Below are 17,680 nucleotides of genomic sequence, written 5' to 3'. Positions count from 1 at the left end.
GGAAGGGCCTTCTTGATACGCATGGAGATCTTGTCTGCAGATCTCGCCGGTACGATAACGCGTCGTGTTGAATAAACGGGCGCCTCAGGGACTCGCTCGCGTTTAGCGTCCACGAGGATGGGGAAGGTGAAACCGCTGGTTTGAATGGTTGCCACACGCCTCGCGAAGTCGAAGCTAACTCCGTTAAAAACCAATATGTCAGTGCCGATCAACATGTTGGATCGGAGTTCAGGAACGATGTGAGCGATCACTGAAAGTTTTCCGAAACTCGTGATTTCGCCTCCATAGGAGTTTGAAAAGAAGATGTCAAATATGGCGGCGCGAGTCGATTTGTAAGAAGATTTGCCAATATCTCGCACAGTAATCGGAGGATGGACATCTTGTAGACGAATGGCATTTTTAGGAATCAAATTGACGAAAGTTTCGTCTATGATAGTCGATGAGCAGCCGATGTCGAAACAGATTTTCTTGAGGTTCAATTCTGCAGACAACCGATCCAGCGCGACGTGAGCAGTAATACATCTTTAGAAGTGAATATTCGCGACACGACGGTCCGCATCCAGGTCAGACACGACATTGGACTCGTAAACTCGCATTTTATTCGGTACATTGGTTTCATCTGCAACGGCTCGGCATTCGCCAATGTGGTTATGAAGCGCATTGTTCGAGATAAAGGGCTCGTGACAGTAATGACAGCTGGTCATTACCTCAAGAGGTTCGTATTCGGGGCAACTGAACGATTCCTTCACACGATTGTTAGCCACTTCCGTCATGTAGGCGTCATAAGGACCGTAATAGTCGTCATCGGGTTCAGGAACGTACTCCGACTGATCGCCGTACTCGTCAGCACCGAAATCCACCGCCATGGCGTCGTAGTGAGGTGCATAGTCGTCATAAAAGTTAGACGGCTGGTCGCCGTGGTCGCCGAACGACTCGTATGGAGCAGACTGATATGACTATATAGTTGGCGACGGGTTTGGAGGCTGAGACATGTTCGGAGGATTGTTAGCAATTTGCAGAATATTCGCGTCTGCGTTGAGATCAACTTCGTAGGCTTTAATATACGGCTTTCCGTTGTTGTTGCTATTGCCATTCCAAGGACGTCCGAAGTTCTTGGTATCTGGTAGATACCGAGGTCCGTTGAAAGGTCGATTCACTTGGTCTTGATCTTGCTGATTCGGATTCGACTGATTCGGCGGGAAGGGAGGAGTCTGTATCCAGAGTGATCGATACTGAAAATCGGTTCGGGGGTCATTCCGATTGTATGGTTGGTTCCCATACTGTTCGTATTGACGCTGCGGAAACGGGTTCGACGAGGGGCTTTGGTTCGATCTGAATCGGGGGTCAGCATAAGGGGCTTGATAAGGGCCGTTTCCAGCGGGTCTCTGGTTGTTCGGGCGGTAATCATTCCGATAATCTTGAGAACCATTCGGGGAATACGTGGGACCAGGGGGATCAGTAGATTGGGATTGAAACTGACGATTGTCATGAGGCCTTTTGTCGAATCGCTTGTCACGATTTTCACGATGTCGGCGGTAGTTATGATGAAGATTCTCTTAGAGAAATTGCTTCTCTTCTAATTGTTCAAGAAACTCGGAACGAGTAGTCGTTGACTTCGGAATCGGGATGTGTTGCTGAAGCTAGGCATCAAGGCCGTTCCACATATAATTAATTTGTTGAAATTCGTCTTCGACGCGGGCGTTTCGACACAGTCGAATGACTTCTTCCGCGTAAACTTATGGCGAACGCCTCGCAGTCACGTCGGCATACGTGTATCGGAGATTTTTGAGTTGCTCAAGGGCCAATTGCGGGTTTGTCTTGAAACGATCTTTTAGAGCAGGGTACCAATCGTCTTCCAAGGGAAGATCGCGAAGACGGCGTTTGCGATCATCTGACATAGACGTAAACCAAGTCATTGTTGAGCCACGTAGGCAAGCTTGGATGTTGGCCTTAACAAGCTCAACGCCTTTGTAGTCTATTACATCGGCTAGTCGATCGATGAAAATGAGAACGTCTCGATAAACGATACTACCGGAGTGAATGTCCTTGTCTTCAGCATCGGGCCAAAAACTGCCGATTTCTTCGTTTCGCAAGGCTCCATGGCCGTTGTTGGTCCCGGCAGGTCCTTGGGGTCCCTGAGGGCCTTGCGGACCTTGGTCGCCAGGGGGTCCTGGTGGTCCTTGCGGACCTTGGTCGCCAGGGGGTCCTGGTGGTCCTTGCGGGGGCTGAGCTCCTTGCGACGACTCGATGTGACGGAGGCGGTTGCTTAGACTTTCTTGCGCCTTTTGCATTGCCTTTTGACCTTGCAGGATCTGCTTGAGAGCGGCCTGTATTTCTGACATGGCATGATCGTTCGAGGGTCCGGGGGCACCGGTTTCGATAGCGGAGTCGGCCATAGCGTCAAGGTGTCGATATCGTTGACGAACGCCTTGAATCGGTTCGTTTTGAATCGGCTCGGGTGAGACGATTGGCTTCGATTCAGGCTGATCGGAGTCGACTCGAGGAAAATCGGGGGTCATGTCGTAGAGACTATCGAAAGAGGATTCAATGGACTTCGCACGGATATTCTTTTTTCCGCGAAAGGTCTCAGACTCCCGGTCCTCGTTGGATTTCTTTACAGACTGTACGACAAACGAGGTGTCGGCAGGTTCGGGGATCTCGAAGGAAGGTGAAACGAGCGGACTTGTAAAGATAGATACAGGAGGGGCTTCAGGGGTGTTATCGGTGTTAAGGAGAGGATTTGCGGCCGTGTCGAGGGGTTTGCCAACGGCTTTGTCGAATAGATGTCGAATTGCTCGGAACGGGTTGCCGACAAGATCTTTAACGTGAGACGATCGGACCGCAGTAGACAGTTCGATAGGATTCAAAAAAGCGCCTACGGGCCGGGGGGTCAACGGATCGGTGAGAGATTCAACTGCAAGAGGCTCGACAAGCGGTTCCTATTCGGATGAGGAACTTGTCACTGACGCAGATCGGGATCGGGCGACGTCGATGGGAGCAGACAGATTTTCACGATCAAGGGGATTCTCAAGACACCAGTCGATGAATTGCTGGTTTTGATCGAGGTGACGAGTGATCCTGACAAACTCCTTTGCGGCTCGACGAAGATTTGTTCGGTCGATCAACCAGTCCACGTGAAACGGGGTGTCACGTCGAACGGAAGGGGGTTTTGGGTAAGTGATAGAGATGAATCGGGCTCGCTGGACGAGGCTGTTGGAGAGCTCGCTGGACCAGAAGCACTCGGCACGTTCATGGAAACCCTTCAACTGATGACTAAGTTCAGCGAAACGTGATGTCATTGGTCAAGGCGGAGGATAGAGGCAGAAAACGAGTGTCAAGTCCGTAAGGCAACAAGACAGGCAACGGGGCAGGCAACGAGGCAGACAATGGATGATCACGGGATAGATGATCACGAGATCGATGACGTGATCAGAAACCGAATGTCAAGGCCGAGGTCACGGGATCGAGGGGGTCGATGATGTTATCAGGCCCTCAAGCGAATCAGACAGCAAGGCAGAAACCCACACAGCGCGTGACGTAATCGGGATCGCTAAGCGAATCAGGCAACAAGGCAGAAACGCACACAACACGCGACAGTCGGTCGCGTCAATGTCGGAATCCTCGAATCGCTCGAGAGGCCGTTTTTCAACGAAATGATTCAGAAAATGAACGGGAATGACAGAGAATGTTCAGAATGATGATTGTAAGACACAGGTCAAGGAGAGAGATGAAAAACGATGATTGGAGGGAGTTGTCGATGATCAATGTGGTGGAGCAAGGGGCGGCGGGTTCCCGCGGTCGGACAGATGTAAGACAGACAGACAGAACAACGCAAGACAACGCACAGAAATGACAGGAAACTGCTTGAAAATCTCAGAGCAAGGAAATCAAGCCGGTAGAACCCAGATCTTGAACGGACATGCTACCAAACTGTAGCCGCGACGAATGGTTGATGAAAACGATGGATTGAATTAGTAGTAAGTAAGATGATTGACGAAGCTAAAGGGGTTGCCAAGCCGGCCACTATGAAGTGGGCGGCTGCTAGGGGAAACCATACCGACCTGAATCGCAATAGGGGAAACGACACGAACCACCTGTGCAACACGCCGATCACCGAGCTTGACGAGCTTCATGGAAGGCGGATGCAACAAAAATGGAAAGAAATCCAATATGATTTATTAGAAAATTGCGAAGTATTTTTGTGCAATATTTGTATTAGAAATTAGATTGTTAAGATCCATGAACAAAGAATTAGAAAATGCATTATTTAAAATATGTAAATCATAAAATTAAATGCAAAACATGCAATTGATAAAATCATAATTATAATTAAATTATCATTGTAAGAAATAATATTATTAAACATATCAGATCATTACACAAATATTAAAGAAACAATTGCGAATGTTTATATTGAAAAACACATTTAAAATATTATGTTTTATAAATTATATGTCATAACGAAGACTGTGATTATTTAATATATGAAATATTAAAAATAATCGTTCAAAAATATTAAGGTTTAAAAAAACAACAATATTCTTACAAAAAGTCAGAATGCATTTATATTAAATATTTAATTTATTTAAAACACAGCACACAACATTAAAAAAAATATTATAAAAATTATTGTTTAATGCATTATAATGCTAAATTAAAATAATATTTTTTATAACAGTTATAAAGATTATGAGAATCTCATTGAATAACAAATTTATTAATAACAATCCAAAAAAGATTATATTTGAAATTGATAATCAAGATTTTGAATCAAAATATTTGAATTATGATGGATTCTGGAATAATAAACAACTTGATAGATTCAAGATTTTAAAAAAGATTGAAGATTTTAGAAATCATAAAGACGAAATTAGAATTTATTTTAGAATTGAACAACAAATTATTAAAAAAAAGTTTTATAGTCAAATCGAGATCGATATCTATAATTGTAAAAAATTATTTTAAATATATAAATTTCAATGTGACATCTTTAAGACAATATGATATAATATTAAGAATTTTATGATTTGAGAATCACAATTTAAAAATTAATTGAAAAACAAAGAATTTTCAGTTCACATGATGTGAATATCCATAACAGAACCAGATGTGAAAAACATTTGAAATTAAATAACACATTTAAAATAACAATTGCTGAACTGATATTAAAAAATTACAAAATAAATTTATAAACATGTTAATTAACAATAATAAATATAATATTGCAAACATAATTATGACAATAATTGATTCTATTAACAGAAAATGATTGATGCAATTATTTAATTGAATATTAGATATAAAAAAACGATATATTTAGACAACGATTATTGTCGAATATTATGTAAATTTTTATAAAAAGATCCAATTATGACAAATGATCAACATTATAGATTTAACGATTAACAAAAAATCAAACAGATTATTGTATGAATATAAAAGATTTTAAGAATTTTTCAAATAGTTAAAAAAATCTGAATTATCAGAATATAACAAATATGATCATTATATTTTATTCAAGAATGAAAATAAAGTTGCATGTAAGAAGATTTATTTAATATTAAAAAAGAATTATAAATTTTACAACAATACATCGACAAACAATTGATAAAAAAATATATTTGATTATCAATATCATTAACAGAACACAAGATTTTATTTGTGTTAAAAAAAGATAAGAATTTATAATTATGTGTAAATTATCAATCATTAAATAAACAGACAATCAAAGATTGACATATATTATTATTTATTTTAGAAATTTAAGACAAGATTAGAAAAATAAAATGATTTATTAAATTTGACATTATCGACACATATAACAGATTATGAATTGTAAAAAAAAATGAATAAAAAATGATTTTTAAAATAAAATATGAATATTTCGAATATATGATTATATTATGGATTAATCAATGTATTAATGTTATTTCAACAATTTATTAATGAAATTTTAAAAAAATTATTTGATACGTTCGTTATCACATATTTGGACGATATTCTGATATTTTTGAATATTGAAAAAAAATATGTTCAATATGTGAAATAAATGTTATGAAAGTTATGTATTGTTAAGTTATAATTGAAATTTAAGAAATGCAAATTCTATATTCATAAAATAGAATTTTTTGAACATTGGATATTCATTAAAGGAATACAAATAAAAAAAACAAAATTCAAACAATTAGAGATTGATTTATATTAAGAAGTCTGAAAGAAGTTTAATAATTTATAAGATTGATCAATTATTATTAATAATTTATTAACGATTATGTAAGCGTTATAACATTTATATTTAATTTAATGAAAAAAAACAGAAAAATTCAAATAGATGTTATAAGCACAAGAAATTTTAAAAAAAATCAAAAAAAGAATTATTATTGTATTGATTTTTGTGTAACATAATTTAAACAAATTAATCACAATTGAGATCGATATGTCAAATTATGTTATCGGAATGAGATTGACACAATTAAATAAAAATAACAAAATGAAATTAGTTGCATTTTATTCACGAAAGTTCATTCAAACAAAACAAAAATAAATTATGATATTTATGACAAGGAATTGTTAATTATAATAACAACATTTAAGATATGAAGAATTTATTTGAAAAAAGTTCAACATCAGATTTTAGTGAAAACAATTTATAAAAATTTCACGTTTTTCATTACAATCAAAGAATTGACCAAAAAACAAACAAAATAATTAAAAAAATTATCGCAATTTAACTTCAGAATTGAACATTGCAAAAAAATAGAAAATGAATAAATAAACATATTTAATTGATAATCAAATTATAAAATTATTGATTGAATTATAAAATCAATGATTTTCAAAAAAATAAAAACAATTTATTATTATATAACAAACAGCATTTGTGTCACGGTGCAGATCTTGATGCCTGAGGCACCTTCTAACTATGGCCCGGAAGGCCATATTATCCGTTCCGGGATCTGCATATCTTCCCGCTTGCTTGAAAATCCTGTTCTAGCTCTTCGAGCTACGTCTTGTCTATTAGCCTGTATATAGCTTGATCCTGTAACAATTCAGAGATACCGTGAGCTATTAACCTACCTGTCTGTCTGCCATCAGTTCTACCATCCCCGCCAGTCCGCATCTTGACACTACATAACTCCCATTTTTAGAACTGATGTCCGCCCGAAAATGACAGCTATTCCGAATCTTCCGTCTTTTCCAAACAATCCAGAAGAATTAATCCAGCATGTTGTTGAATATGTTTCGAAATGATATAATTACTGCGAAAAAATTCACTTTTATGTAATAAATGTTAGCCAAAACTTCAGTAAAAAGGAATTACTATTAACTTTTCAGACTGAACAATCTCAGCAAAAAAAAATGAAAATGATTCATCAACTGGCTGAAATCATAAGTGTCTATAATATAATTCTTAAAGAAAGAGATCAAGCTATAAAAAAACAAAACCAAATTATTCAAATAATTATATTGATAGTTAACACTCTGGCCCAAATCTCTGAATCATTCATTGAAGAATTCCCGATCATTTCAGTGAAAATATTTATATCAATCAATTTCAAATCTTTTATTTTTGTTTATCTTTTCGAATGTCTGTCCAATCTCGATAAATTTAAAGATATCTGATCAAATCTCTGTTGTTTTATTTTTCAAATTAAAAAAAAATGATTATTAACCGCGATCGTTTCCCGATATCCCAAACTCGCATGATCTACGTTTCCAATCGTTTAAAAGAACTATTCTATGTTCAGATCTTACCGTACATCAAAGACGGGATTTATCAATTGAATGACTATATCAATATTTTAAAAATATTGAATCGAGCTTATAATGATCTAAATCGCATCTATAACGTCCAAATTGCTTTTTATAGTCTACAACAAAAGAACCAGAAATTTTTTGTTTTCTTTGCTGAATTTCAACTCCTTGTTATGAAAAAAAAAAATCGCTGAAAATGATTTTTTTACGCTTTTTAAAAAAGTTGTAAATCAAGAATTGAAAAACATAATAATACATCAAGAACTTTCTATTAACAATTATATCAATTTTATTATTTTTTTGTAGAAGCTCGAAAATTGTTGCAAACAGTATATTCAAAATCAGTTTTAGAAACCGATCTTCGGTATTCAAAGTTTCTTGTGTTGTTTTGTCATCGAAAATTTCAGAAATCTATTTTAAAATATCGTTATTAAAATATCTAAGCCCGTTTTAATTATCTCTGATTCCGATGTTATGGATCTTTCTTTCACACATTGTCCGCTTTTTAAATCCCGTGATTCAATTCGCAAAAAACGGGGTGAATGCTTTTGTTGCGGCTTTAATCAATATTTTATTAAGAACTGTCCCGAATCTGATAATCGCATTTATCAGATCAACTATATTGCCCGTCCTGTCTCGTTTTCTAGAACTGCTTCGCTTTTTAGAAGATGGTCACCTGCCTCTATATCATATCCTATGTCCTAGAATCTGTTTATATTTTCTCCAATCCAGGCCCCCCAGCCCCGCGTTATGCTCCAACCGGAACGACTATACTTTCTAGACCCAAACGAACAGTTAAAAGAAATCAATCTGGCTTAAGCCGCAGCCAGGCGAACCCTCTTGCACAAATATATTGAATATCTGAAACTGTTATTAGAAGACTTTCAATTGAAAAAGAATTCCAAAAAATTAACTTATTGATTATTTTTATTATTTTGAATCCTGGACAGGGCGAGATCGCTATCTACATTATATTTGATATTGACTATTCTATATCTCATGTTATAAATAAGAACTGAATCAAAACCCATCACCTGATCTTGTATCCTTTGAACAAGTCTAAGCCTATAATGGGTTTTGATGACTGTAAAAATGAAGCTAACATTATTATCCATTATATCCGCATAATCTTAAAAACCCATGATTATGTCGAAAAAGATGTTCCATTTCTAATTATTCAGTTAGCATATTTTTCTATTATTATTGATTTATCATGACTAAAGATTCATGATCCTTGCATGAGCTTTGCAAAACATATTTTTTAATTTTTTAATTTATATTATCAGAAACATTGCAATATTCCAGCCCAATCTGCTAAGATCCAAGTCCTGCATGATGTCTTTGTCCAAGCCAAATCCACGAATCTAAAGACTCCCGAATCTCTGAAAAATCGAGACTTTTAAATAATTTCATTAACTGCCTACGCTGCGTACACCTGCAGAAGAAATAAAGTCTATGTTTTAATAATTGAACAAATTGATAAAACAATTCAGATTATTTCTGAACTATCTGAATCTAAGCTTTTAGATAAATTTAAAAACTTTGCAAATGTCTTTTTTTCAAAAAAAACGAAAAAACTTTTTATACATCAAGATTACAATTATACAATTATTTTTGAATCAAAAAAAAGACTTTCATTTGAGTCATTTTACAATATATTTCAAAAGAAACTCTCAGCGTTCTAAAAATGGCTGTTGAAGAATCTAAAAAAAAGATTTATTTATTCAAATTCTTTATTTGCTGCATCTCTAATCCTATTCGTGAAAAAATCAGACAAAGATTTGCGTTTCTGTGTCGATTATCGAGTTTTAAATACAATTATTATCAAAAATCAATATTCGTTATCTTTTGTAAAAAAGATCCTGAACAATTTCAAAGATATGTGTTATTTTATCAAGATCGATATTATTAACGTGTTTAATAATTTCTATATTAAAAATGGACAAAAATGATTGACTGTCTTTTAAATCTGTTTAGATCTATATAAATCTCTAATGATGTTTTTTGGACTGACAAAAACTTCTGAAATATTCTAGCAATATATAAATGATATCTTGCGAGATTATCTTGATATTTTTTGTATTATTTATTTGAACGATATTCTGATTTATAATCGCATTCATTCCAAACATATAAAACATGTCCGTTTAGTCTTTCAGAAGTTACGAGACGTTGATTTGTATACAAAGTTTTTTAAATGCGAGTTTGCAATTCTTGAAACTAAATTTTTAGGTCTGATTATCGGCCGGAAAAGTATCCGAATAAATTTCATAAAAGTTGACACAATTGTTAATTGATCCATTTCTATTTGTATAACAGATGTACAAGCATTTTTGAGATTTGACAATTTTTATTGTCGATTTATTAAAGATTTTTCAAAACTTATTGTCTCGCTTGTTGCTTTGACTCGAAAAAATGTCTCATAAAAATAAACATTTATTTGTTAAAAAGCTTTAAATAATCTAAAAAAAACTTTCACTGATATTTCGATCTTACAATCATTTGATTGAATTTGTGACATTATTTTGAAAACTGATATCTCTGACTACATGTTTGTTGAAGTTTTATTTCAATACAAAGATGACAAAATATTACATTTTATTGCGTTTTTTTCAAAAAAACATTCATCGACTGAATGCAATTATGAGATTTATAATAAAGAATTATTTGTTATTATTTGATGTTTCGAAGAATGATGCTTCGAGCTCGAAGAGACTTTTTTATTTATTCAAGTTATTTTTAATTATTGCAATCTGGAATATTTTATATTGACAAAGTTCTTGAATTGTCGTCAAGCTCGTTGATCTGAATTTTTGTTTTATTTTAACTTTAAAATTGTTTATCGATCTGGAAAATACAAAATAAAATCTGATAGCTTAATCAAAAGATCAGAAGATCTTTTCAAAGAGAAGGATAAGCGTCTGTTACATCAAAGTCAAATTGTTTTAAAATGTAAAAATCTTGATCTGTTTAATCTAATTAAACGAACCAACTCGTCCGAATTAATCAGCTCGTCTGAATTAATCAACTAATCTAAATCAATTAATCCATTTGAATCAACAAGTCCGTCTGAACCAGTTAACTCATCTAAGAATCTCAAAATCTCGCACGCAAGTGAGATTCTTGATCGATTAATTCTTATTATTAGAACCCGAATTCGAAGAATTGTTACTTTTGAAAATGAACAAAATTTGCAATTATTTTCTAAAATACAATTTTGTCTACGTGAAATCTATGAAAAAGATAAAAAGATCTGAAATGTTTTAAAGATTTTGATTACAAATAAAGACTATCATTCAAGAGTCATTCTAACTGTTTGCGAGCGAAAAGACAGTTTCTTATTTTATAAAAATTGTTTATGGATTCTTGATAATAATCAAATAAAAGCAGATTTAATTTGTCTAATTTATGATAAATCTGTGTTCGGACATTCAAGAAGAGTTTGAATGTATGAATTTTTGTTTTAAAATTATTACTGATTCAACATGTATAGATACATGGTTTAGTGAACAATAAATTGTTACATTTATTGTTGCATAATCCCGTTTCGTAAAGCGAAACAAGATATTTTGAAGTCTTTATTTGTATTTGAGTGTGTCTGGAAAGATATTTTTATAGATTTTATCACGTATTTGTTTAAGAGCGAGAGTTACAACGCAATTCTAGTTATTGTGAATCGTCTAATTAAGATGAAATATCTGATTTCATGCAATTCAACTGTCAATGCTCCAGCTGTAGTCGTGATATATGTGCAGCATGTATGGAAGTTATATGGATTATTTTAGTTGATCTTGTCTGATAAAGGTTTTCAATTTATTGTTTAATTCTGGAAATATTTGATCAAATATTTGAATATCATTAACAAATTATTAACTGTTTATCATTCTGAGATCGACAGTCAGACTGAGCGTGTAAATGTCATGTTAAAATAATATTTGCGAGTTTATGTGAATTATCTGCAAAATAATTGGAATATCTGACTTCTTTTGATTAAATTTGTTTTAAATGTTATGCATTTTGAGTTTATCAAGACAATCTTCTTTTTTGCGAATTACGGGTTTCATTCTCGTATGAGATTTGAACCAATATTTATTGAGAATTATTGTGATCGCAATCAATTCATTGTTTGAAATGCAGAACAATTTGTTATTCGAATGTAAATTATTATGGAATTTGCTTGTGCAAAAATATTATCAGCTCAGATTCGTTATATTGAATAAGTTAATAAACGATGTTGTTTCGTTTGAAGATTCAAAAAAGATCAGTTAATATGATTAGATGCTTGTTATATCAAAACTTTACAATCTAACAAAAAGCTGGATTGGAATATTTTAGACTCATATTGTATTGAGAAAGTTATTAATTCATATATTTATTGTTTAAAATTTCCGTTTAGCATAAAGATACATTCTGTATTTAATGTTAATCTATTTATCTTTATCTATTTAAAATTCTTGTTTAATCAACATTATCTTTTGTTATCGCACGTGGAAATCAATGAATTAAAAAAATAAAAAATCGAAAATATCTTTGATTCGTTTTGGAATCGTTGCGATCGCGGCTGTCGCCTGATCTATGTTGTCAAATAGATCGGATATATGAATCTTACTGCTAAGTTTGTTGAATATTTTGAACACGCAGAACAAATCATTCAGAATTATCACTGTCAATATCCTGATAAGTCTGGTTTCCTTCGGTCTCACAGAACTCGGCTATAAAAAAAAAAATGTATTGTCACGGTGCAAATTTTGATGTTTGAAACATCTTCTAACTATAATCTAAAAAGCTATATTATCCGTTTCGAGATCTGCATATCTTTTCGCTTGCTTGAAAATCCTGTTCTAGCTTTTCGAGTTACATCTTGTCTATTAGCCTATATATAGCTTGACTCTGTAGCAATTCAGAGATACCGTGAGCTATTAGCCTACCTGCCTGCCTGCCATCAGCTCTACCACCCCCGCCAGCCCGCACCTTGACAATTTGATTTCAACAACAATTAATATTAATAATAATCTAATCAACAAAATTATTAAAACAATCAAAAATGATATATTGATTTAAAAAAATTTGATTAATTCGGAAAACAACAACAAAATAGTCACGGATGAAAAAGAAATAGTGTATATATACGGATTTATATATATATTTGAGTATATGAGAAATGAAATCATTGCGATACATCATAACAATTTATTATACAAATATCTTGAAATAAAAAAGATTGTAAAATAAATCTTAAGAAATTATTACTTTTTCAATGTTAGACGGAAAATATAAAAATATATCAAAAAATACAAAACTTGCATTAAAAACAAATTAACAAAATATCAATTTTATGAAAAAATACAATCAATAAACGCATTTTTGAGATTATAAAGATGAATTATAATAGATTTTGTGAGATTTTTATTCAAATCACAAAAATGAAACATGATTATTGTTATCACGAACAGATTAACAAAATATATATATTTTGTGTTTAACAAGACTATGACAATAATGAACGACATGATTTATTTGTTAATCATATATATTATTATGTAACACAAAATGTCACAATAAATCATTTTAAATAAAAACAAATTTTTCATATCAAAGTTTTAGCAATCAATTGTAGATTTTATAAAAATTAATTATTTATTGATTACAATATATCACTCACAAAGAAATGATCAAATGAAATGAATAAATTAAATAATAAAATAATATTTAAAACATTATGTAAATTGTCAACAAAATAATTGAACAAAATTATTATTCATAACATTATTCACATATAATAATGTGATACATTTGACAATAAAAATTACATTGTTTTATACGAATTATGATTACACTTTTATTTTGATTAGAAAATTGAAAAAAAGAATATTAATTGCAATAAAAACAGAAAAAATATTTGACACATTTAAATATTTTTACACACAAATAACAAAAAACATTGATTGTTTAATCTCGGAACAACAATTTATTATGACAAGTATCATAAAGAAAGATCTAATTTTAAAAAGAGAAAAAAAATGTTTTTATTTCGCAAAAATATCAAAATCAAATAATCAAGTCAAAAATTTAATTATTAAAAAATTAGATTATTCAGAATCGATAAAAAAATCAAAAAAATTAATTATTATTTGAAGCTATTAAAATCAATGAAAATATATTTAATGTTTTATATTTTATTATTGAAATCTACATCAAAAGCGTCCAGATTGCAGAAAATGTGAAAATTATAAATGACATGGAACAAGAATATAAAATTGAAAAAATCTTATAACACAAAAAGATTAAAAAAAATTATATTATTTGATAAAATGAAAAAAATACAATATTTCAGAAAACATTTGAGAATCTATTAAAAATCTAATAAAATGTTATTGGTTAATTTAACAATATCATTAGTGACAAAATCGAAATTTGTTTAAAAAAAAGAATTGTTTATCAATTAATATAATATAGCATTATTAGACATAACAGCAAATTAAAACGCTTTATATTTATTGATAATACATTTCAATTTTTGAAGATTTTTAACAATCGAAAGATCTTTTTTGTTCAATATATTTATTATAAGAGAATCATGATCCAACATCTTTTTATCATATTTTTTTAGAAATTTGCGATATTTTCATAAATGTTTTAATTTGGCAAACAATTGTTTTATTTGTTTTTCAATTTGTTTAATTTTAATAAATAATCGATTTTTGTTATATTTTAAACGATTTTATTTTTGCTCATTATGAAATCATTTTTTGCATTTCTGATCATAATGGATGTATGTAGTATAATTTCGATTTTTTGAATTTATAAAGCAAGGCAAATCACGAGAAAAATATCAAAAGCAAAAAAGTTCGATTTGAACATTGTTGTGAGTGATATAATCAATTTGTTGACAATATTCTTTATAATGATTATGTTGAGACATGATGGAAGCGTATAATGGAAAAACAACAAATGATTTATTTCAAAAAAGTAAAAAAGAAAGTGACTATTTTATTTGTTTTTTAAAAACAAAGAATTTAAAAAAAAATAATGTTACAAATCTTTGTTACATCAAAAGCCGCGAGATAGAAATAATAGATTGACAATAGTTCAGAATTTGTGACGCTATTAAAGAAGATTTAGTCATGTGATATGATATGTTATATATCATTAAATATGTTGCGATCAAATGATATAAAAAGAATTAGATGATATATCAAATGATATATTTAAAAAGAATTATATAAAGATATTTGTTTATTTGTTTGTTAAATAATTTTTGTTTAATTTTTTGCGTTTAATACAATTACTGTCTTTAATAATTACGAAAATTACATTGTGAGTGCAATTTATTTATATTTTATCACAAAAATATATATATATTAATTTAATTTTATTTTTATTTTAATTGTTTAAAGATTTTTCGATTATCGAGTTAGTTTATCAAAATCCAGATTCGATTTTTAGATATAATCTTTAGTCATTTAGGAGCAACGAGGCTCTTTGGATAAATATTATTTATTTTTAGGATCAGTTGGATTGATCATCAGAAGCCTGAATTATATTCTAGCAGCACAACACAACACAGCTTAGGCGGATCCTAGGGTTTGACAATGTCAGGAACCTTCCGGCTTGTTCCCAGGAACTTGCCGGTAGGATCCCTTCGTATGGAACTTTCCATCAGAAATCTCCCGATTTCTGACAGTCATGTTGGTAGTAGACAGTATCATAAATAGGGGCTTCTGTCCACACCCAGTTGCTGCATCCCATGCAGCTTATTCTTTGCTAATACATACCTACGTTCAATGGTTTATGTTCCTTACAGACAAAAAGCACATAATTCATTTATGAAATATACAAAAACTTTCATTTGTGAATATAAATGATAAACGTTTGTGAATCTTTAATATATATAATTGATTGAACAAAATTAATATAAATACATTTAATTTAATTAACAATTTTATCGATCAATTTATTAATTCATTTATTAACAATTATATTTTTTTGTTAAAGAAACTCAATCTTCATCATTTAACGTGAGAAAGAAAGAATGTTTTTTGAAATTTCTTTTTCACGTAATTTTTAAATATATGTGATAAAAGATGTTTGAATTTATAAATAAAATTAGATATTATCATTTAAAACAAAACAGGCGCGTGAACAATAATCAATTTAATTTTTAATTTTTAGAATTTGTTTTTTTGACTTGTCGCCTGCAAAATAAACAAATAAATTTATATGAATTTAATCATTTTTTATAAAGATTTTTATTGACATTCAGATCAAAATCTTGATAATATAAATATATTGCAATTGAAAAATGTGTAAAATCAAAGATTTGCAGATTTTTGTGAATTTAAATTTATATAATAAGAATTTTTTATTATAAACGAAAAAATATATAGAATTTGTCATGGAATTTTTAATAAAAACAATTAATTAGAAAATCGTGATTTTTATTTTATGAACGAAATCCAACAAATAAATAAAGCTTTTGTTTATTTTGGAATGTCGCAAAATGATCAAATTTACGTTTAAATTTAAATGCAAATATATTAAGATTTATATAACACGAAGATTTATTGATTTTATGATCGGATTAATTTGAAATTGTTATGTGAAGGTCAAAAATTGCAAAAAAAAATGTTAACAAAAATCTTATATTAAAATTATCATTTTTGGATTTGAAAGATTATTAAAACAAAATTGCGCGGATTGTGATGAACAATTAAATAAATCAAAAATAAAAAAATCAATAACAAATTAATTTTGATTTTAAAAACAAATAAAAAATCTGCGGAAATCGCAGAACAGAAAATTGAGATATTTTGAAAAATATTCTTTTTTTAATTTTTTTTAATAAATTTTTTTGATATTTTTATGACATGAATTTTTTAACAATTTAATATTTTTATTTTTATAAAAATCTCACAGAGATCTTTCATTTTTTTAATTTTTTTTCACACGTGTTTTTAATTATAATGTTAAAAATCAACGTGTATAATAATATAATCATGCAATTGTCTGTCGTTGGAATAATTGAAACATTTGATTAAATCAATGATATATGTATGTTAATGATATCAAAATTTTATATAAAAAATCAACAACTATTAAAACACATTTTAAATAAAATGTTTATATGATTAAAATGACATTTGTTTAGATTCGTATTGAACAAATTTGAATTCATTTAGTTCAAAAATTTTTTGTGTTGCAATTTAACGATAAAACGAAACATTTTTTGTGAATATATAAAATTGTGAAAGAAGAAAGATCTGATAAATGTTAATAAAAAAAAGAATGTTTAAAAATTTCAAATAAAATTTTTGAAATATGATTAGTTGCTAATAAAAAATCAAATAATTAATTATATTATCTGGCTGATAAAATATGCAAAATATTTAAAAATTTAATTGAATAAAATCCTATTTTTTATTATATATTGTATAAAGATGATGATAAAAACAAACAATAATCTAAAAATTTTGCGAAATATTGCGGTATTCACATGAGAAATTTTATTATTAAATATATAAATTATATATTCAATTGTAATTGTTTTTCAAATATTTTATGAAATTGTTATTTGATACAATTTTATTGAAAAACATATCAAATATGTAAAATAATAAAAATTATTAATGTTTTTGAATAAGATAAAGGCAATGATTTTTATTAATAAAATGTTTAAAAATATTGTTTTAATTATTTTAAAAATAAAATTATTTTTATTTTCAATCCGTTTACAAATGCAACAGATTATCGAAAAAATGATAATTTGAATATAAATTGGATTGTTTATAATGTATTTTTAGAATTTTGTTAAACAAAAAAATATAAAAAAAATAAAATAATTTGAATAATCTTTTATGAAAGTATTGAAATCAAAAAAAGAATTTTTTATGAATTGAAAATTGTATTTTAATTATGTAAGAATCTT

The 17,680-nt window shown here is 29.9% G+C and overlaps 2 protein-coding genes across 2 annotated transcripts; both read right to left on the bottom strand.

Moving 5' to 3' along the window:
- Window positions 1-524: 524 nt before the first annotated feature.
- On the bottom strand, window positions 525-866 carry LDX57_010785 (uncharacterized protein; the record flags this gene model as incomplete). The annotated part of the gene is made up of 1 exon (XM_046092531.1): window positions 525-866. One exon carries the CDS (start codon window positions 864-866, stop codon window positions 525-527), a length of 342 nt encoding a protein of 113 aa, XP_045948509.1.
- A 287-nt stretch (window positions 867-1,153) lies between these two features.
- On the bottom strand, window positions 1,154-1,489 carry LDX57_010784 (uncharacterized protein; the record flags this gene model as incomplete). Its single annotated transcript, XM_046092530.1, has 1 exon — window positions 1,154-1,489. One exon carries the CDS (start codon window positions 1,487-1,489, stop codon window positions 1,154-1,156), a length of 336 nt encoding a protein of 111 aa, XP_045948508.1.
- Window positions 1,490-17,680: the final 16,191 nt, after the last annotated feature.

This window comes from Aspergillus melleus (genome assembly GCF_016097325.1).
Source record: "Aspergillus melleus strain CBS 546.65 chromosome Unknown contig6, whole genome shotgun sequence".
Lineage (NCBI taxonomy): Eukaryota > Fungi > Ascomycota > Eurotiomycetes > Eurotiales > Aspergillaceae > Aspergillus > Aspergillus melleus.
The sequence above is the reverse complement of the archived record's forward strand: the minus strand, read 5'-3'. Positions and strand labels throughout refer to the sequence as shown.